This window comes from Toxorhynchites rutilus, chromosome 1, assembly GCF_029784135.1.
Source record: "Toxorhynchites rutilus septentrionalis strain SRP chromosome 1, ASM2978413v1, whole genome shotgun sequence".
NCBI classification, from domain to species: Eukaryota; Metazoa; Arthropoda; class Insecta; order Diptera; family Culicidae; genus Toxorhynchites; species Toxorhynchites rutilus.
The window spans coordinates 64777541-64800337 of NC_073744.1; the positions used below are offsets into that span (position 1 = coordinate 64777541).

Here is a 22797-nt window from a genome sequence, read left to right on the forward strand (position 1 = left end):
TCTCTTTCGCATGAACCAATAAAAAGAATATTTGTTAAATTTTACTATCGTCATAAAAAACGTGATAAAAAGCAATTTTTTGTTTTCAAACGGAAACCATTTTGTAATAAAAGATTTATTCAGTTGTCCGAGGTTCATACCATAGTGGCAAGTTAAATGATTCAGAATCTGTTCGATGGCCATTGCTTTTTTTTGAAACCCCTCTCTCCACCTGCTTGTAACTTTTCTAATTTTTCTAATTTTTTTTCCGTATAGTTCTTGTTGTATTGTTGAAAGATAAAAAAAAACAAATAACAAAACAGATAATCGCTAAAACATTCTTCTAAAATTCATGCCTCTACACTAGAATATCCCTATCAATTCATAATTTTTGCTCGAAATTAGAGGCTTCATTTGGTTTAACTAAAATGATCCAAAAATCAAATATGCACCGTAAAGTAAGCAATTTTATCTAACTAATGCCACCCTTTATAATCGAAATAATTGAAGAATAATGTTTCTCTTCGTAATCTATAAGATTTCAGAATAATTTGTATGGCACTGCTTGTGGCCTGTAATATTGCAACGTACTTTTGTTATATCGTATTTTCATACAAGTTTAAATCATAGAATCTGATAAGATATCTATATTTATGCTTAGAAATATTCACACAAATATCTAAATTTCGAATCGAGTCAAAAGTTACGTCCAGCACTGTAATAATGGGTTCCGTTCCACGGAACTCGCATAAATGCGTCACTCAGTAGGCTGTAAACATTTCATATGACACCAACACTAAACTCGTCCGTTTGTAAACAAATCGAATCTCTACTGCAGCAGTTCATATCCCGGGTGTAAACGAAAACATTCAACACACGGTCCGTTCGCACGCACACTCGTACGGAATCTCACGGACTCAAGCTGTCAAAACGGCGAGCGATCATCTGATGTTTCTTCTTCGCTGTTTTCGCTGCTCTATTTTCGAGACGAACCCAAAATCCATTCTAATCTGTCAATTTTTTTCTGTTGTTTCAGAAAGAATCACGGCGAGCTGTTGGTGAGACATTCGGAAATCGAAGTTGTGCTATTCTGGTGTGCCTGTGTACCACCCGCCCGGCCAATGCCTAGCGGGAAGAGTTGCAACTCAGTGGAAAATCATAAAATCGGTGCATCGCTTTGTCGAGAGAATTGATTTTCCATCGACTCCCTCCCGTTGCCGCAGACGGCTGTTCGAAGATAAAGAATATGGATTTGCAGTTCCCTCATTTGAACTAGCAGAATTTTTATTGTTGCATTGTTATCACTTTCAGAATATTGGGTCATTGGTGACGAGAAGTGGGTAGTTAACGAGCTACTGTGTGAAGGGTGGATACGAAGGACTAAAATAGTTGCAAAAAATGGCATCCCTTAAGGATTGGGATATTATCAAGCTAACAACGCTGATCACGAACGTGGACACAAAGCTATCCGCGAGCACGAAAACGGATTGTGATTTTCAGATTCTGTGCCTGGTGCGGCAAAATGATCAGATCCTTTTTCGGTACATCGACGGTAGCGGAGAGGTGCATCTCATGCTCATATGCTGGTTCGCCGACAATCGGAAGTGCGTGCAGGATATTTGCTTCGACAGCAGCGGGAGTTGGTTGTTGGTATTTTGTAAGTATGAGCGCTGAAAACGGGCTAGATTCAATGTCGATTTTATTAGTTAGTCTGTTCATTTATTTAAACAAAAAAGTCACAGGAGGGTTGTGTCCGAGACACGACCGCATAGTTGACGTAGGATTCCGTTAGGCTATCTGTTAATTTTGGATATGTTTGAAGAATTACATCGTTAAATTCTTTGATAATGATTTGGTGGCCCTGAAAATGGCCGTTTTGTTTGGTTGTTGGGTATTGTTTGTTCGCTCCACCCGTGTTTACCGAGTGATGATAACAGAAAGATGGTAAACAGTCGTTGGATGGTGCGTATCAGATAAAAATTACCGAAGTGGAACGAGATATGATTGAAACCACCCTCTGTGATCCTAGACGAGATACCTCCTATGTTATGTATGGATGATATAAAGAAAAAAAACTCATCAATGTTGATAAAAAAAAGATAATAACCAATACCGGACACAACTATCAATTTTCTCGTCAGTTAAAAAACTAGCAATTTTTTTTTATCCCATTTATTTATTTAAGGCTCATTAGCATTTTAGCTGTAACAGAGCCGAATTTTAATAGTGTACATGTCACATGGTTATCATATCTATAATTAGCACATTACACAGTTGCCATTCGCCAGTATTCCTTCTATTCCATTACATATGGTACATTCACACAGTAGCCATTTAGGCGTAAGGGTATTCTTTCTGTTCTTCCATTATCCAGTTGGACCACCGGACAGCGGAGACAGTTGTTTGATCATTGTTGAGTTATTTATAGCACAGTAGCCCGATGTGTCTGGCAGAGCAGAGCAGTTGTATGAATCGATCTTATTTCGACCGTGGATCGATCTCCATCGCTGATGATTGTTGCGTGGACGTAGCTATTCTGTAACAACACAAAGATGGTCAATGAGGGTCCTGAGTTTTGAACTCACGATCGATCGCTTACTAAGCGAACGCGCAACCAATGTGGCTACGGAGACCCCTTAGCAATTTTTCTAGTCAGTCATTCAGTCAGTCAACTTTAATATTAAAAAAAACATATTTGAAATGGGAAAGGTAGTTTTCTTTTATAACTTTTACTTTCTGAGTGTTTATTCAACCCAATGCGAATTTTAGCTGGACTAGCAGCATTTAATACTATATGTAGAGCATATGGAAAATCACTTTTTCTAATATTTCTTCACTTTTCCAATTTTTCTCGCCGTATAAACTTTCCCTGGGTGAAAATAAACACAACAAAACAGACAGCTTAAACCAAACGACCCGTTCTCGAGCGGGAGCACTTCTTCTTACGGCGTTAACGTTCTCTGTGGAACTTTTGCCGTCTCAACGTATGCATTAACTAGCGTCATTTATTAATACTTAGTTGAGATTTCTTAAGCCAAACAACACGACTTGAATGTATTCCGATGGCAAGCTCTAGAATACGGGTGACCACAGTTCAAGTCGAAGAAAATTTCTTTGACGAAAAATCCTCCGGCCAGAACGGGAATCGAACCCGAACACCCGGCATGATAATGTGAGACGCTAATCAGTCGGCCACGGGTGCACCCTCGAGCGGGAACACACATTGAGTTTTATTTATGAAAATTGAAATAAATCGTTTCATATATCGAGTCATTTTTAACACAACTGCTAGCATATACAATTTTACACTTGTGCTAAATATTGCACTATACACGATCGGTCATTGATATGAAATTTTACGAAACAAACAACATTAAAGTTCCAAATTTAAGTTCTATTTGCTAGAATTAATCGTATCACTCACCTTACTTGCAATATAAAAATGCCCCCGACTTACATATATTTGCAATGCCGATTTCCCCTGGGCACCTTGTTTTTGATGTCTCTGTTAGGGAGCACATCTCGGTACGAACAAAAAATCCCCCTACTTTCATGTATTCGCAATGTCGGTTTCTCCCGTGCAGCTTGGTTTTGATGTCTCTCTAAGGGACCCGTCGCATGTGTCGTCAATTTCGACCAATCAGAAGTAGGTATTTCCGTTAGGATAGGGGTTGAGTTTTTTCAATTGTTCGATAGTTTGTTTCATGACATATATTATTTTCTTCAGTATAAAAAATTGTTATGGAGTGCCGGAATCGATTGACGCAAAAATTTCACCAATCCATCATGAAATGACTGAGCAATAAGCGTTTGAAATTGGACAATTTTCACGATGTGCTCGATTTACGATTTTCAATTTGTATTTGTACGGTAATATGTTCCCGAAAGACGTAATCCTACGTCAAAATAACAGCAGGGTAAGTGGGGGTGATTTTGAACCTTCTAAGCAAATGAAAAAGGTTACATAGTACACTGAACTAAACTCTGTTCTCTCAATCAATAATGTTTAATCATTATATCGAGGTTCAACCTCTCAAATATATGACAAAATAAAAGAGATGATTGATGGACATCAAAATTTTATGTGTGGTTAGTGTTCAACATTATCAAGGCTGAGATTCTGGCTCGATTCGATTCTGGCCTGAGAGTATTTAGAGCTTTTTAATTCATTTCATTCCTAATCAGACTATCATGGTATGCGCTTCCGAACCTTATGCTGAATGAGCTAACGGGACAAACTGCATTTTTCTTCTTATTAGAATTAACAATTGTTACAATGAGCCACTCCCGCGAAGGAGACCGACCGTCTTGTTCTTCCTTCCTTGTCCGGTAAGGAAACACCCACATCCACTGAGGGCGTTTCTTCTCGCAACGCCGATTAGTTCCGCAACTTTTACCTCCCTCTCGAGAAGACCCGCGACATCGTTGGTCCGCGATCCGAATGAAACCACAAGGTGAGAACCTCGGCTGGTTCCAAGAAAACCATTTACACCGAGAAGTTCATCCCAGGATCAAATTCAATATATTCAACTAGCTGACCCGGCAAACTTCGAAAAAAATATTTTTCGTTATCACATTCACGTTTTTTTTACTAAGCGCACGTTCATGGGTCCAATCGCAGAACTGTTCGTCGATTGATTTTCTATTCTGCCCTTTAAAATTAAAAAAATACCTTTTACTATAAAATTCCTAGTACTTCTACCAAAACTCGTCATTATAATATCAGATTATTTTCAGACACAATTCTCGTTCAAAATTTTCTCAACCACTTGCAAATAACATGTTTATCCGTTACATGGAAAAAATGTTTGATACAGAAAATATGATAGAATAAAGACAGTCCTAAATCGGACAATGCCTTTCTCGAGTTTTGCCTTTTATCAACACATTCGGTGATCCATTTTTATTTATATAGATAGAAGAAGATATAGGAGTGCGTTTTCTCACACTATCAGCGCCTCTCCGTTAGAGAGAGTGAAGGTGCGTCTATCTACCATAGGAACGTTTCGTGCCCCCTAGGACCTTCACATGCCGAATTCGGCTCCATTTGCCTGATTAGTTTTCGAGTTATGCAGAAATTTGCATTTCAGTTTTATGGCAGCTCCCCCTTAGAGAGGGGGGTGGAGTGTCTAACCACCGTAAAAACATTTATTGCACCCTAAAACCTCCTCATGCAAATTTGGTTTCATATTCTTGATTAATTCTCGAGTAATACAGTAATTTGTGTTTCATTTGTATGGCAGCCCTCCCTTAGAGAGGAGGGTGGGGTGTCTAACCACCATAGAAACATTTATCGCACCCTTAAACCTCCATATGCCTAATTTGGTTTTATTTCCTTGATTTATTTCCGAGTAATGCAGAAATTTGTGTTTCATTTGTATGGCAGCCACCCAAGAACGGTTGTTCTCCGTTGAAGATTAGAATATCTGGATGTAAAACATTACTGGTTTCTACAATCTGGCGACGAGGTGAAAGTGTAATTATTCAATGTTTTTTTTTGCTTCCAATTATTAAATGGATTCAGATTTTCCGTGTGATTAATCAACGGTTGAAATTGAATGGAGTTTCTACATTGAGTAGCGGTATGGAGATTATACCTTTCGGAAGCGGTCGAACTTCGTGTCCAATAAATGGAGTTCTTCTACCAGTGATGGAGTTTCTACCATTTGATAGCGATTTCGAATCCATACTATGGAGTTTCTACCTATATGGTAGCGATGGGATCTCGGATCCTGTAAAAGGAGATTCTACTTTGATGGTAGCGATGGTTTTCTGAATTCCTGATGTTTCTACTTGCTGGTAGCGAAATTTAATTTTTTATGATTAATTTAAAATTAGAAAATGTTGTTAGGTTAGGTATTCCCATGGCATATTGAAGAAGGATCAAACTCTTTCACAAATTGAGGCTTTAGGAGTTATGAATGAAAGTGGCGAGGAACAAGTTAAAAGTCTATCTAGCTCTCAACTTAATGATAAGAGAGAGTATTATGTTGAAGAGCGGATTGGAGGATTGCAGGCTCCAAAATTAGATGAGGCAGTTCACCGGACTGTGAAAAGTTCGATGATCCGCAGCCATCAAAATCGACATTATAGTGTAGCGTGTTTCATTTGCGGAAGACACGGTCATTTTTCGAATTATCCGCATTGTCCGGCGCGTAATCAAGAATGCAGAATCTGTAAAATGCGAGGTCATTTTGAGACTGTGTGTCGTATAGGAAAGAAACGTATTCTTCTTGTTCAGAAAGATTAAGCCATTGAAGAAAGTACGGCTTGTTGAATCCGCTGAAACGAAATCTGATAGGGAAGTTAAAAATGTTGAATCTGATAAGACGCATTATGCTTTTTTACTCCGGAAACAAGTCTAATTTGATTTCATGCTGCATTGGTGGCGTGAACCTGGACATATTAGTGGATTCCGAAGCCAATCCCAATTTGATTACACCGGAGGCTTGGAACCTGCTGAAGGCTGTTGGTATTCGCCAACGAAAGGTTATGATCGAAAATTAAAAGCTTGTGGAAGCGAAAATTTGTTGTTACACGGAAAAAATAGAGCAGACTGTATTTTGAAGTATATGAAAAAAGAGAGGAGAATATAAGCGTAATGTTGCACATTTGAAGAAAATTGGAGGCGGAGATGAAGATAAGGACGAAAAATTGGATGAAGTAGAGGATGAAGAAATAGATAATAATCCAAACAAAAGAATGTGTAGAGAACCTCATTACTTCAAAGATTATGAGCTACATTTAATTATTTTCAATAAAAACAAGGAGGGATTGTAGTGAAATGTATATAATAGCAGGCCATGCAATCTTAGAAACAGATAAATAAACGAAAACGGTATTCTTTCTTGGACTCTAACGGAGAACGGTTGTTCTCCGTTGAAGATTAGAATATCTGGATGCAAAACATTACTGGTTTCTACAGGTTGAAATGTTGCAACAGAAGAGGAGTCCCAACCCTGGACTTAAGACGTATTACTGAAAAAAATGTCGGTTCTTCGGCTACATGCCAGCCAGTTAATGCATCGAAGTTCCTTCCTAAACCTCTAACTTACTTAAAACCATTAAGTGGCTCTATAAACGTCTAACCAGAATATATGGGGAAAAAAACCTAAACACAGAACATGTTGGTAAAAATGAAAGATTTTGAATGCTTATAACTCGTACATTCCTTAATAGATCGAAGGAATGTTATTTTATAACTAATGTTATTTTTGATGAGATAAACAATTGAATAATTGTGAAATGTGGAGCGTTATCTAAAAACCCTGTCACGTTTCCCCGCTTCCCCCAACACAGACTCCTAAACCATGAAGCTTGGGGAAATCAGAATGAAAATACACGTATGTCGGTGGCTTTATAAAAACTGCGCGTAGAAATCGTCTTTGTCGTCACAGTCACAAAATGAAAAAATGAACTTATCCTGACAACAAATACCTACTTTGACTTTATACACTCTTATCGTAATTCGGTAGTATTTCGATATAACGCACATTTAAATTTCAATATTGCACATTGTATCGAATTGTACGTTATATCGAAGCTTGAAGAAGAACTCAGAAATATAGCTTTGATTATGTTGTTGATGTTATTGCTGTTTGAATATGGTTAGTAATGATGATGAAATTCAACTAGAAGTTGAAGTATACCTTCCTCATAATTCTTTTCTTCTTACAGTTGATTGACGGTAAATAGATGAATAATTTAAAAAATCATAAAAAAAACATATTGACACCAAAATCAGTTTCATTTATCAAATCCAAGAAAAGTAAAACAACTTTCTCAAAGAGTTTTTCACATCAAGCAAACCAATTCATAGAAATAATGAACGGAAACATAAGCACCTGATGATGTTATAAAACCACTTCTTAAGTGTTCTACATGCAATGTTTTCCAGGATGATATTTCGCAAAGCAAACTGCGCGTTTAAAGTCCAACATTGCTCTTCAACGTCCCTAACCAGAACATTCTCATAGAGGTTTTCATCTTGAGGATCTTCAGGATCTTCTTCATCTTCAGTTCCAAGTGACAGAGTGAATATCAGCTGATGGATTGTGCACTTTCTCAACGATTTCGTTCTCTTTTAAGATCTTAAACTCTACGTCTTCTACATCATTTATAACCAGTTAGTTAATTCCATTCCATTTGTCGAACCCAGGAACTTATTGATTCTAATATCAATACGCATTAGTATTCTATTCTAATATCAATACGCATACGATTACTCGCGGTTGGCTCGAGGTTAGTATTACAAGTGTTTTCGTAATTGTGATGTTGCTGTCTTCAATGATCTGTACCTGTGCCCGACACGGGATACTTCCTATTGGGATGCAGCTGACCATTAATCAGCAACGCCCCCCTAGTCTGTACTCCATATAGCGTGGGGTACAGACTAGGGGGACGTTGCTGATTAATGGTCAGCTGCATCCCAATAGGAAGTATCCCGTGTCGGGCACAGGTACAGATCATTGAAGACAGCAACATCACAATTACGAAAACACTTGTAATACTAACCTCGAGCCAACCGCGAGTAATCGGTTACATATTACTAACATAGTTATAAGGCAAACATTGTCGAAATATTGAACTCCCGGCCCCGTCAGGTTGACGCCATATGAGCCTTAATAAAAATATATATTTTGGATAAAAAAAAAAAATACGCATTAGTACATTCACTAAAGCAATCCATTTACCACGATGAGCCTCGCGTCAGTCCATGAGGACTGACAATGAATTTTTCGTTTGATTGGCGTTGGTATCATTGGTATCATTGAAAAATGATTTTAATAAATGTTCTCTATCGTTACATCGGACCTATCGATCGGACTTTTGTGAACCGTAAGTAATTCAAAGCAGGCCCCAAATCTTCGAAGACAAAAAAGGAAAATCGACTCTCATCTAAGTAGCTTCGGTTCAACTAGAATACAGTAAATTCAGAAAATCGATCCATTCTCTTTCGATTTTCGATTTTTTGGATCGATCTTTTGTACTCGAGAAAATGGTTTTTTTTTTGCTTTCGATTTCTTCGATCTCCGGAATTTTTTTTTTAGATTTGTTTTTCAGTATACATTGATTTCAATCTCACCAAAAATTAAAACATGAAGACATGTGGGTTTATACAAAACGTAGCGATAATGTTTTCCAAAGTAACTCCTAAACATATGGTTTTACCATAATGATGTATTTGGAAAAATTGTTGAAAATTATAAGCAAGTTCATAAAATTTCATGAACATGGCGGTATAACACGACAAACATATTTAAAGAGCCTATTTACTATAAAAAAGACAATAATTTAGAAATATTTTTTTTATCTCTAGAATGGCTGCATTTAGAAGGAGATTGATGAGCAGCTTTTTTGTTTTAAATCACATCAGAATTCATAATTTGTGGCTAAAAATGATTGTTGACATACAAAAATTCGATGTTCCACAAAGTTCGTCAAAAATAGTTTTACCATATTGTACTCATTTTTAAAATTTTCTACATGACTTATATTTTATATGAAAAAAATAAAAAAAAAGTACTTCCTAATTAAAGCTTTTTTTTGTGAATAAAAAAAATACGAATTTTGTCTGAGCGTATATTTTTTCCACGTTTCGACATCAATACTCTATAACGCTTTCTAAGACACTATTTCGGTAGGACTCATAGTTTTTGATATATAAATTATCAAAGATTTCTCTTACTAAAATCGATACGCCCTTTTCAAAAATTGCACTTGAGCGGGATTGCCAATATAAATTTTCACAAATCAGGAAGAATGAAAATAAAAATCAGGAAGAAATCAGGATAGCTCATATTGGGTTGTCCGGAAAGTTCGTGCTGATTTTTGAGAAAACAAAAGCATTGCTTTTATAGGATTTTTTATATTTTTTTTATTTAATTTTATATGCATAGTTTTGTGCCACCATATTTCGCAGCTTGAAAATCCTATCCTCCCGGAACACGTTTGCTTTGTATTTTCATACTATCCATAGAGTCAAAGATCTTGTCCTTGAGAGAATGTTGTACTTTAGCGTCTCGATTTGGTTATCCTCAGTACCGGAATAAACATTCTGAATAATTCAATTTTTTTTTCAATAAATAATACACTTTTAATGACAAATACATTTTAACTAGAAAAGATGCTTACATATTCTTATCTAATCTATAAATTCATCAATAAATTATATTTGGAATTATTTGCCGCGAACATAACTCAAAGTGGCTAATATTCCTTTAACTGTATCCGTTCCCAGAATATTTCCAGCATTTGTTCTATTACTTTTATTACTTGGCTTATATTTGAGAAAATATCCACCTGCAACTGATCCTTTTTAGGCATTTTCACAACTATGCGTTATTAGTACATACAAACCTGTTTTTGTGCCGTCCTTTTCTGTGTGATTCCTCGTTTGTGCGACTCTTTTTATGCGATTTTATTATGACATCGGGTCTTGAATCACACGAACTAATAGCACAAATAATAAAATCGCATCTAAACAGTCACTCAAATGTGAAATCGCACAAAAAGCAACCGCACAAAAACAGGTTTGCCTGTATTTTGATTTGTGACATAACTACATCAATAAGAACAACTCAGATGACGATTGGATCGCAATTCTTGAAATGGTAACGCAGCAGATAAGCTGCGAAAATCGATTCGACAAGATCGATCTTTTTATGAAGATCGCCCAATCCTACTTGTACTGGGTACAGAATCTTACTATAACGTCCATATAAAGTGAAACGAAAACTTGACTTATGATGCAAAAAAGTAGTTACACCATTAATGGACGGTTTATTGTTTAACCCGTTTAACCAACTCAATCCAACGAACTTTGACAGTTATCAGGTATGCTATAAAGATCCACGGATTAGTATTAGTAACAGTTCGGCTGAAAAGTTCATAAGGTTGACGTCTAGATGGCGCCTCTTGTAAAAACCCACTTGACTATCACAAAACACCATCTTTCAATGGATACGTGTCAAAATTTGACAGCAATCGGTCGATTGGTCCGTGAGTTACAGCACTGAGAGTAACTTTTGTTATTGTGAAAGGCTCGAAGGCAATTATGTTGAATAATAAAATTGAATTTTGCAAAAAAAATGTTTTACTGTGTTACCTTATAAACTTTTCAGGCGAACTGTTAAATAGCGTGCGGTTTGGGAGGAATTCTAAACAAAATTTTAGTTCACTTTGTCTCCGAGTAAAATTTTGTGAAAAAAACATACTGAAAAACGGGTTAGTATCAACAAATTCATAAATTTGCGTGTGTTTCTGAACACAACACTGCACGCTATTTTATATGCGTGAGTGATGTCAAACCACGTTGAACTCAACCATCGATACATACATACGTGTTACATGAACAAGATTTTTGGGGTGAGTCACTTCATTATGCATTGAAGTCCATTTGACGAGGAACAATCAAATGAGATATCCGAGACGTAGAGTGAGATAGCAACTAAAAGCCCGAATGACTGTTGAGTCATGTTGACGGAGAAACTGCTGGAAGAAGCTAAAACTCATTTCCAGTTGAATACGAAGGCGAATTTCTCCACAGTCCGCTGAGTACCCTCAGTTGAATATGACTTTTTCGAGCCCTGATTATAAGTGCTTCATAGAGAGTTTCTCCCACGAACCAATCCATCTCGTATTGATAAAATAATGTTTTTTTCTGTCACCGTTCCCAGGTTACGACAACACGCTCCACATCGTCCCCGCCCTCTCGATCTGCGACAAGACCAAACAGGTTGATGCTACCTTCAACCAGGATGAGATCACATCCTTCATCGTGCCCTTTATCGGCCCGCACGAGTGTCCTAATCCCCAAACTTGCCCAAACAACTCGCACAACCTTTCGTCGGTGGCTTCGCACCGTTCATCGATCGCATCAGAAATAAGCACCAAGTCTAGCCTCAGCTCTGAACTGGCCAGTCCTGGGTCAACCCAGCAATCATCGGGGATGAAGCGATCGGAGTCGGTGTACACGACCCACAAGATCGACGAAATATTTTCATTGAATAGCATCTACAGTCAGCTGTACGGAGGAGATGAGCAACAGGCACCGGCGGCGGTCGCTACTACGCCGATAGCGATGAAGACGATTGAGAACTTTTTCGCGGAAGGAGCTGGAGCCCTTGGGGCGAAGGATGAGAAGAGTGGGACGAAATGCTCAACCCCACAGGAATGCTGTAGCAGAACGATCAGCTCCAGCATCGAATCTACGATATCGGTTTCGTGTCCTTATCCAACGTGCTGCAGCTGGTGGAGGACCCTTACCGACGAACCACGGGCTATTTTAGGATACTCAGATGGATCGATTTGTGTTGTAGGTAAGAAATATCGTTTTAGTGAACTAGTCGAAATAAATCTATTATATCTATCCCATACATCAGCTTTGACGCCGAACTGTCCCTTTCTGGGGAACACCAACTGCGAACGAGGTTCCATCGACAAGCTGGTGATTTGCCAGGATAATAATAAGGAAACAATCAGTCTGATGATTAACACATCAACCAAAGAGCAGTGGAAGTTGCTGCTGGAGCAAAAATCCATCAAGTACACCTTTCCAGGGGATATCTCACCGACTTCTAGTCAAGATTTGAAAGCGGAAATGATGAAGACGCTGGGAGAGTTTAGCGAAAAACCTGACTCAGGAACTATGGATGACTGGCAGATAGTCCTCGCGCTGCCCAAAGATTTGGGCGGTGCCGAGGGTTCCAGTGATCAAGCCCAGGGTGATAAAACTTCTAGCCCAAGCGGATCAGATACTCAATCGAGTGATGAGTTTGAAAAAGTGGAAGGAGAAGGGTTCAATGACGAAGGAGAAAAAGAAGGAAAAGACCTACCAAGTGGGATACCCAAATTGTTTCCGGCTGCCAAAGCGAGGCTGCTCTCATTGAGGGATTTAGGAGCTAAGAAGATTGGTACTTTAAAGTTAAAGCTTTCCGATAGTAGAATTAAGGCCAAGGAGAAAGAGAGAATCAAAGAACAAGCGGGTAACCTGGCCGTGGTGGAGCTACCCGGTATGTATCCGGAGATTTTGACCACCCCTGCTGGTCCGTATTTCGTTGTGCAATACTTGGATGGACAATACTTGCTAAGTGCCCTCCACACGTACTCCGACACCCTATCTGTTCATAGCATGGATATCAGTTTGATCCCTCTACACATCTACAAAGTACCAGAACAATGCAAAACTACCATTCTCACGAAGAACGTCATTTATGTTGTGCATCAAGTGAATTTGGAATCGGAAAAAACAACGGATAGCACAAACTCATCGTCTAATGCCAACGAAGAGGCAACTGGCAGCAGTCAGGCAAGACGAAGCACTGAAAGTAGCATAGAGAATCTTCCGAGCAGCCAAAATCAGACACAAACGGACGATGGGGATGATTCGACGGAAACCACAAACACCAATTTGGTGAATGCTGTTTCCGTTGTGAGCTGTCAAATGGCTTCGATCAAGATGAGTGACGATTATGAATTCAACGAGCATGCAATGCTGGCACTGTTTCAGTTCCCGAACGAGAAAATACTCGACATTCATCGAGTTAGTTCTCTGGGTGAGAACAACGGTGACAAGGAACCAGAACCAGAATCAAAACCCAAGCAAGAGGATCCGAACGACACGCGCTCACCATTTATCAAGTCAACCGTGTCCAATTACCTGAAAATGCAAAGGAGCCTTCGCATGGACAAAAAGTTGGAAACCAACGAGGGTCAGGTTATGATAAATGAATTTCCTAAGGTTGAATTCGACAAAGCTGTGATTGTCACCGACAAAAATCTGTACGCTGTCGAACTGTGCGATACAGCGCGGAATTTATTTCTGAAGCTGGCGCAGAAATCGATTTGGGCTGCTTGCGAGGACTTTTGTACCACCTTTGGACTTCCGTTGGCAACATGTATCGAGTACGCCGGTGACCAACTGCTAAAGAAACGAAAAATCACAGAGGCTCTGATGACTTACAATGTGGCAAGGTTATCTCCAATGAAAACTGCACTCAAGTTCGCAATGGTCAACGAAAACGGGGCGCTAATGAAGCTGTGCTCGATGGCTTTACGCAATTCGCATATCATCAATAGTCAGTTTGTTATGCATGATGTTATGAAAATTCTGGTCGATGAGGCCCACTTAGGAAACGTTATTTACGATTCTCTGATGAATGTAAGTCGAGTAATTAATATTGATTATGAATAGATGATTATGTTTATGTTTTTTTCTCTTCGTTCTCAACCAGCTTAACGCTAAAATATCACTCAAACCTATCAACGCGGGAGCTCAATGCAGTGATTACTCTTACGATAACGATGACGTCTCGTGGGATGTTCAGATTTCGACAACGGCGCAATTCCATCTATCGAACCTAATGCTACTCACTTTGTGCGAACGCTGTGTTCAGGACAAAAACTATATCCCACTGTGGAACTTTATCGTAACTAATAGCAAATATCATACCAGTCTGGCGTGTATAGTCCTCGCCCAGGGCAAACTTTACTCCTCAGCCGTACTTCTAGCGATGACTCGAGGAACCTGTTTAGATGTATTCAGTTGTTTGGTCGGTATCTGGGAACAGTTGGCCGAAAGCAATCCGGAGATAAACGCCTACGCGTACAATCTATCCAACGAGTTGTTCATGGAAAGTTTGATTTATCTCCAGGGTTGTACCATGGATTATTTCGAGATGATTCGCAAATGTATCGCAAAGTTTGATATCAACGTTTTGGAACGTCTGATCCGACAGCTGAATCCGTTCCACCCGATCTATCGGCCGCTGATGCACAAGTTATCCAATCACGACAGTGCCTCCCGAGAGCTGGACAAGAACCTTCTGATGTTCTGCAAGGCATTGATAGAGACTTTCCTAGTCGTTTCAATCCGAGCGCAGATGCTGAAGATGCACAGTGGGAATTTCCTGAGTGCGCTCACGCTGGTTCGTGTCCATTATGACGAGAAACTGGTGGAAATTCGACTGAGGCAATACTCCCCAATCTCCGCCGGTTTCTCACATGCTGGGTGTGTACGGGACAAGGTTGCATATCTTTGGGGCTCTAATGGGGTCAATTGTGCACTGAGTAGAACCTCGCTACAAGGTGATCCGCTAAATCCGAACGGGAGTCCGCCGAATGCAGCGTTTATGACGCAACTGGACCTGGAGGTACTGGCCGTACAGTGTGGAAGACTGCATACACTGCTTTTAACAAATAACGGGGTGAGTATATTAATTTATTTGAGGCAGTATTCTAGTCTAGTAATTTGCAAAATATATTTTTTTTCCTTCATATTTCTATAGTTTAGACATTCAAGAATATACCCTAGAAAGGTCTCATCGAAAATCCTATTATTTACCGAGTTAGAGCCTTTTAGTGATGCGGTATCTAACCTGGTATGGCCATAACAATGAACTTCAAACGCGTTTTTCTTGAAACTAACTTTTTCAAACTGGCGTGCACGATATCTCAATTTCTACTGAACCGATTCATGATTCATATGGATACAATCTGCATGCATCTTACTATCGCATGGACCTCTAAAATATGATATTTTAGTTTAGTTTTACTATTTTAAAAAAATGGGAAATATTAGAAAAATCGTTTTAAACCACATTTTGTTTTTCAAACGGCCGCCATTTTGTCAAGAAAGATGTTTTTGACTTGTCCGAGGTTCATGCGATAGCGGCATCTTTACTAATTCAGAATCTGTTTGATTTTTTTGTTTCAGATATCCAGAAGGGCTGGTTTCGTGTACGCCATGGCACAACTTTTTTTTTGAACGCTCTCACTTCATCAGCTTGTAACAATTCTAGTTATGAATATTTTTTCTCCGTTCAATTTTTGTTCTATTGTTATTGTATTGTTTCATAGGGGCCACAAACACGTGCTAGTCATGGTATCGTGTTCAAGACACGACCACATTGTTAACGAAGAATAACCGACGAGAAACATACATTATAGACATCCATGAACAGAATTGCCAATGTTCCACTTTTCCCTGGCATGCCTGATATAGATGGGCAAATCAGCTCATCATGGTGAGCGGCTCAGAGCCGTTCAGCTCATACAAGTAAGCTGCTCATTTGAAACAGCTCTTCAGCTCAATTGATTTTTGCAGTTGTCCACACAATTGCATAACTACCATGGGACATTTTATAGTGTGCATTCTCTTAATAGACGGAAAGCAGAAAAATAAACGAGTTTAATTTGTAATTGTACACAAGTTAAAACTAATATGAATTCTAATAATATAATATACAACAAATATTGAATGCTGAAATCCAACATAGAAGATGCTTAGGATATGCTGAAATTAAAAAACAGAAGAGCCAGCAGTAGCCAAATAAAATGCCTTCAGAGTAATTGGCCGAGACATCGTTTTTTGATAAAACTACCGAGATATTATTTTTGCATCCAAGGATATAAAAATAAATCTACTAACAGGCGCAACGAGAAATAATTCTTCGGGATGACAAAGGTAACAATGTTTATTATCTTGTTTGGCCTTGTAAGAAAAATTTAATGAAGTAACGAACGATTGAATATATTCAAAATAAAAACCTTTTTCCTATCTGGCATCTCTGCTAAAGCTAAAGCACGAAGAGGGACACACGGAAACAAACTGACGTCATATCATAAAGCGCGGGAGACGAAAAATTCTTTCGCGTCTCACAATTCACACTCTCTGCGCTCCACAGCTATGCAGCTCTTCAACTCAACAGCTCAGCAGCTCATCAGCTCTGCTGCTCATCAGCTATGCTGCTCATCAGCTCAGCTGCTCATCAGCTAAGCTGCTCATCAGCTCAACAGTTCAGCAGCTCATCAGCTCAACAGCTCAGCAGCTCATCAGCTCTCCAGCTCGGTAATGAGCTGACGAGCTGCGTTGTTCTCATTGTGAGCCGATCCGAATCCGCTCACTATGATGAAGCGATTCGAATGAACATACCAAATTACCAAATTCAATTCGATTCTAGTTTGAATTTTCTCGAACCGACTTACTCGTTTCGAAATGCGGAATGCCACCCTGATTTGTCTGCTTTATTTTCTCTGTCTGATGAGTTATTTTTCTTCACTCAAGCGCATACGGCTGGTACGAAGACGCGCTATTGTTTTGACATGGGACTATGTCTTTGATTTTCTTATAGGGGGGTAACTCTACGAAAAATGTAATGATTTATTAAGAGTTTTCAAACGCATATTACTTAAAATCGTTATAGCGACATATGTTGTGTTGTATACCATTAGACAGGAAATTTATCCAGCAATTTTTTGCTTGAAACACGAACAGAAAATATAGTGAAAAAGTTAAACAATTTGACGATAAAAATGGATATGTTTATTCGATTGCACTAACCACTCGCTTTCCTCCCTGACTCAACGAGCAATATTTTTGCCTACATTCGGGCGTTAGTTCACGATGTTAATCGATGCGTATTATGAATTATTCTCTATTGTATGTTGTATTGTATGTTGTCCAATCAATTCGTGCTCAATTCACGTTTTATCGTGTAGGTCTTGCTACTAACAATTTATGTGATGTTGGTCCAGGATATCATGATATCGAACATGTTGTTTGGTAATGTAAAAAATCCAATCAAAGAATTTAACTGGCTGTAGAATTTAGAGGTTCGAAAGAGTATACTCACCAATATCAGATTATGAAAGCTTGGGCAGTCGCGACTTAATATTATATTCCCCATATATGACTTCTTTTGAAGAAAATGCTATTTTTATCCATAATACATTTCTGTAGTCATTCGTGATGACAGAGGAATAGTGTCGACGTGCGATGGCGACTTCCAATTAGGGGCCATAATTTGGGTCCCAAACTCGTTAGTGTAATCCCTATCAGATTAGAAGACACGAAACCAGTTTTCAAATGTTAAAATTTTAATGAAAATGTTTACATCATGTTATTTAATTACAGTAAAACCTGTTTTTGTGCGGTTTTTTTTGTGCGATTTTTTTTGTGCGGTTTTCTGTTTTTATGCGTTTTTTTTTGTGCGATTTTTTTGTGCGGTATATGAGAAGAAGCATATTTGATGAAGTTATCGCCCATTTAGTTTTTTCGATGGTTTATATGCATTTCAGTGCGAAGAAGGCATATTTGCATCTCAATTATCCACTTCTGAAATGATTCCCCTCCTCCCATCAAATGCTCTAAGTTTTTCTAAGTTTTTGCATGACATGATATTTAACAGCATCACGTTTCGGCATGCAACTAAAAGCACAAAACAGCCACGCGCAACCGAAGAGGCAAAGTGTCCCATCGCAAAGCAGGGAAACAAAAGGAAATTGAACGGTGAACGGCGTGGATTTGAGTAATTTTCTTGGGGGAAACTTTTTTTATGGGACCGCATCTACCGCACAAAAAAAGTTTTTTTCAAAATGAGTACCGAACACGGTTTTTTAAAGCTACTGGTGAAGTTTTGCACGATTATTTTTATGCGGTCCCTATCCCCCGCACAAAAAAAAAGGTTTGCCTGTACTTGAAACACTTATTTCACCATTTGTCTATACATTTCCAACATTGGTACTGAAGCTTTTCTTTATAATATTAAGCTGTCTTCAAAAACAATTTCTCTTTTTTTACGAAACGGTAGCGCAGCGGTAATATCACCGAAGAAGAAACCGATGGCCTAAAGCAGCGTTAGATAAGTTTTCTCTCTTTTCTTTTTATTTCTCACATTCTTATACGGTTTGCGGTAGCATTTTGGGGGGTTCTTAAGTATTGATGTGTGTGCATGGATTTGAAATTCTCTGTTATTCAGGGATGTCCGGGTGATATCGAGATGGCTTGGATTGATCGCAAGTGTGAAGTGTGTGTGCGCCCGAGTGTAAGTCCGGTGTCGTTATTGACTATTTAAAGCTCGATTCACCGAAACTTGCCCAATTATAATGATTTGCTACTCTTAAGCGTCATTCATCTCATCTAACCCGTATCTTATAAGGGAAGTTCATACAGGAAACGGTTTTTTGTGGCTTCCATTTGATGTATCAATTACAGATTTAGAACAATGAAAAAACTCAATTCAAATGCAATCACTACGCACAATCAAAGTCCTATGTCAAGTTCCTGTCCGTGCTCCTAGGCCCAGACCCATCAACTTTTTATGCGTAGCTTAGAACGAGCGAAGAGAAAAGGGGGCGCTAGAATTTAATGTGTGTGCATAAAATGAGGCGGGCATCACACAAGTAAGGAGTGTAGTGTTCATTTTGGGTTCACTTGTTACTGAGTTTGGTGTGTTTCGTACCAAGAGAGAATACGTGTTTGTTATGAGCGCGTTGATGGAAATTGAACTCGAACGCAGCGCAGCGTATGTTTTTTGAAGACTGGAACATATCTTTTACATGAAATGGCAAAGAGCAGCGCAATATATAATAAGCTCCTATGTCAAGATCCTGTCCGTGCTCCTAGGCCCAGACCCATCAACTTTTTATGCGTAGCTTAGAACGAGCGAAGAGAAAAGGGGGCGCTAGAACTTAATGTGTGTGCATAAAATGAGGCGGGCATCACACAAGAAGGAGTGTCGTGTTCATTTTGGGTTCACTTGTTACTGAGTTTGGTGTGTTTCGTACCAAGAGAGAATACGTGTTTGTTATGAGCGCGTTGATGGAAATTGAACTCGAACGCAGCGCAGCGTATGTTTTTTTGAAGACTGGAACATATCTTTTACATGAAATGGCAAAGAGCAGCGCAATAAATCCGTGAAAATGTTCATAAATAATACCAGTACGAATTGACATAAAGAACAGAGTCATAAATTTCAGCATGAAGGGTACAGGCTTGCTTTGTTGACTGCTTTTCTCATATGGTTGTCGTGATAATCAGTCAATGTGAGATTTCTTTCAATTTCTTTATAAAACAATTTGAATTCGGTTTTCACGGATATACTTAATAAGAGTATTTCTAACACAATTGTTGGAAAATAAGTGTTATTGGTTCAATAACAAGCCCAAACGAAGGGTGGCCCATTTCGATGCGCCTGGTCATATCTATCCTATCCGCGAAAAAAAGGTAGTGTGTCTGATCGAGTGATCGCTCCGTAGATCTAAAACAGCTATACGCACGACGGAGCTAAATGCTTTTAATTTCACAGCATTCAATGTATGATTACATTTGCCATATTGCCTAATGCATGTGTTATTTTCGGACCTTTATATAGAATTTGCAAATTTCTCTACAGGTTTACTCGATGGGGGCCAACAGTTTGGGACAGCTCGGCATTGGCAGCCACGTATTGAACGCCCTCCAGCCAATGCTGGTCCAGGCTTTGGATGGAAAAAATATCACGCATATTTGCGCCGGACAGTATCACAATGCCGTTGTGGCTAATGGATTTTTATATACCTGGGGGTAGGTCTTACGTCAAATCAAAATTCAAAAATTATTGTTTGTTTTTTCAGGTGGGGTATTTTCGGACAGTTGGGGCACGGTTCGGTAGCGGATTGCCCCAAGCCAAAAGTAGTGGAGTTTTTCAAGAAAAAGGTTTGTCGTCAGTACGATATTCAAGTAATTATGTAGTTCATTGCTTTTTGTGAATCCGACAGAATATACAGCAGATTGCCCTTGGCCATGCACATACTCTAGTACTCTGCAAGCAGGACAACAATACCAAAAATGTTCTGTACGTTTTCGGTTCTAATCACTACGGACAGCTCGGGTTGGGCCAAGAAGATCGGTTCAATGTGACGATCGATACCAGAAATGGAAAATCATTCGTACTTTCGCTGATACCACGCCGGTTAGACTTTTGCGAAGAAATCTCGCTGATCGACACAAAACTTTTCGTTAATGTAAGGAGGCTTCATTCTGATGCATAGCTTTGCTTGCAAATTATTTTATCTTCTCCCTTTAGTTGGTTCTTACCGCCAGCAACAAACTTTACACTTGGGGCGCATCACCGCAGTCCTTACGTCTGGCCACTCAAGCTCGTAAACGTGCAAAGTCTTCACATAAAAGTCGTTCCTCGCAACACACGGGACCAGCACCTGGTACCACATCCAATACCAAAACAAATGAACCACCGTCGTCAGCTGTTTTATCACCCACTAGTCAAGGTGACCAATCGGCTGCCGCAGAAAATGTTGAAACTGAGCAGAAACCAGAGCAACCAAGGAGCAGAACAGAAGAGGAGTTGAAGTCGCCAACTGTGCCGATTCCGGATATTAAGATTGAGGACACTAGTGAAGAATCGAGGACTTCGGAGCTGGAAGGAGATAGTCAAACGCAATCAACAATTGGTGAAGAAGTCGCGGAACATTTGGTTCCCAGCCTGGTCGATACAACGCTTGTGCGGGATGATATTGTGAAGGTAGTTTCAATTATATATTGGACAGATTTCGCGCCAACTCGATCAGATGTCGGCATGACTCTCTCAGAACTTTGTGAAACTTTCTGGGCGTGAAGACCTTACCTGAGTAAGCAACTTGACATACTTAGTTTTCCGAAAGTTTAACTAGACTAGCATTTTTTTTTCCTGTTGGGTACATTTTCCAGTACGACCAGTTATTTGATCTATTGTGGCGAGACTAGCATTTGGAAAGGGCTAAGGGGCTAAAGGGTTTTTCTAACAAAAACTTTCTCAATATTGAATTGAAATTAAGTTCATTTCTTTTTTCAGTACAGAAAGCCAACCCAAAACAAAAAAATTAAGAATAATAACAAGAATGTTGAATGAGTGCTTTAGAGGTCCTTATTTCAAATCAAATGTGATAAAACTTATGACATAATTTTACATTAAATTTATTTTTATTCACCTGATCTTAGAACATGTACATTAGGGTGTCAATGAAAATGGTCATCTCCAATTTCAAATAGTTACCCAATAAAAAATGTTCACCACATCGAAAAAACAAATATCAGCTCAATCGGACTTAAGGGAGAGTGGCGCAATGCGGTCAAAGCTTGAATTTTTTTTAAAATCGAAAAATCACCCAAGGGGAGAGTAAAAAAAAAATTTGGTATGCCCTATGTCTTAAAATTGCATGAAACGATCTAGTGTCATCTCGATTTTTTTTTTTGTCAAAAATCGACACTCTGGGACTTAGTTTTTTTCGGAATACGAGACGAAACGTATGGTATCTCTATTTTTCATTCTGAACTTGTTGCGAAATGTGATTTGCACAATAATATACCCTATGCATAATATTAGCACATTCGAACTTCATTTATTAGTGTCACAGACATTAAAATTTGAGTTTTTTTGAAAAACGAAATATCACCGAAAATCGGGGTTGGCACCAACTCATGAAGTTCGAATGAATGAATATTTTACATAGGGTATATTATTGTGAAAATCAACATTTCGCAACAAGAAAAATCGAGATAAATGTTTTTATTGGTACCCAAAACCATACGTTTCGCCTCGTATTCCGAAAAAAACCAAGTCCCAAAGTGTCGAATTTTGACCAAAAAAATCGAGATGCCACTAGATTTCGACGTTTCATGCAATTTTAAGACATTTGACATCAATTTTTTTTTGAAACTTTCTTTTTTTTATTTTCTTTACTCCCCCCTTGGGTGATTTTTCGATTTCCAATAAATTCAAACTTTGACCGCTTTGCGCCATCTAGAAAATCCAAGATAGCGACCGCTACAAAATGGCGTATTACATATTTTTTCAAAGCCCCATCAATATGGGTATCAAATGAAGGACTTGACTGGTAGAACACAATTATTCATGAGGAGTGCAAAACCCAAATATATCACTGTACCAGACGGTAAATTCCTATTACGACAACATTTGCACCGCACGACATTTGCACGACAAGTTTTGATTTTTTCGTATTTGAATCTAAACGTTTGAGTGTTTGCTGAGTACTGAGATT

At 38.8% G+C, this 22797-nt stretch overlaps 1 protein-coding gene across 1 annotated transcript in view; it reads left to right on the forward strand.

The window, feature by feature from the left end:
- Positions 1-892: 892 nt before the first annotated feature.
- LOC129762120 (uncharacterized) overlaps positions 893-22797 on the forward strand; it is a 31160-nt gene continuing 9255 nt past the window's right edge. Inside the window, exons 1-9 of the mRNA XM_055760110.1 lie at positions 893-1037; positions 1291-1636; positions 11658-12299; positions 12363-14140; positions 14214-15185; positions 20154-20323; positions 20374-20455; positions 20518-20763; positions 20826-21281. Coding sequence (XP_055616085.1) covers positions 1378-1636; positions 11658-12299; positions 12363-14140; positions 14214-15185; positions 20154-20323; positions 20374-20455; positions 20518-20763; positions 20826-21281 — 4605 coding nt within the window. The 5' untranslated portion in view covers positions 893-1037; positions 1291-1377. The remainder of the gene's footprint in view (positions 1038-1290; positions 1637-11657; positions 12300-12362; positions 14141-14213; positions 15186-20153; positions 20324-20373; positions 20456-20517; positions 20764-20825; positions 21282-22797) is intronic.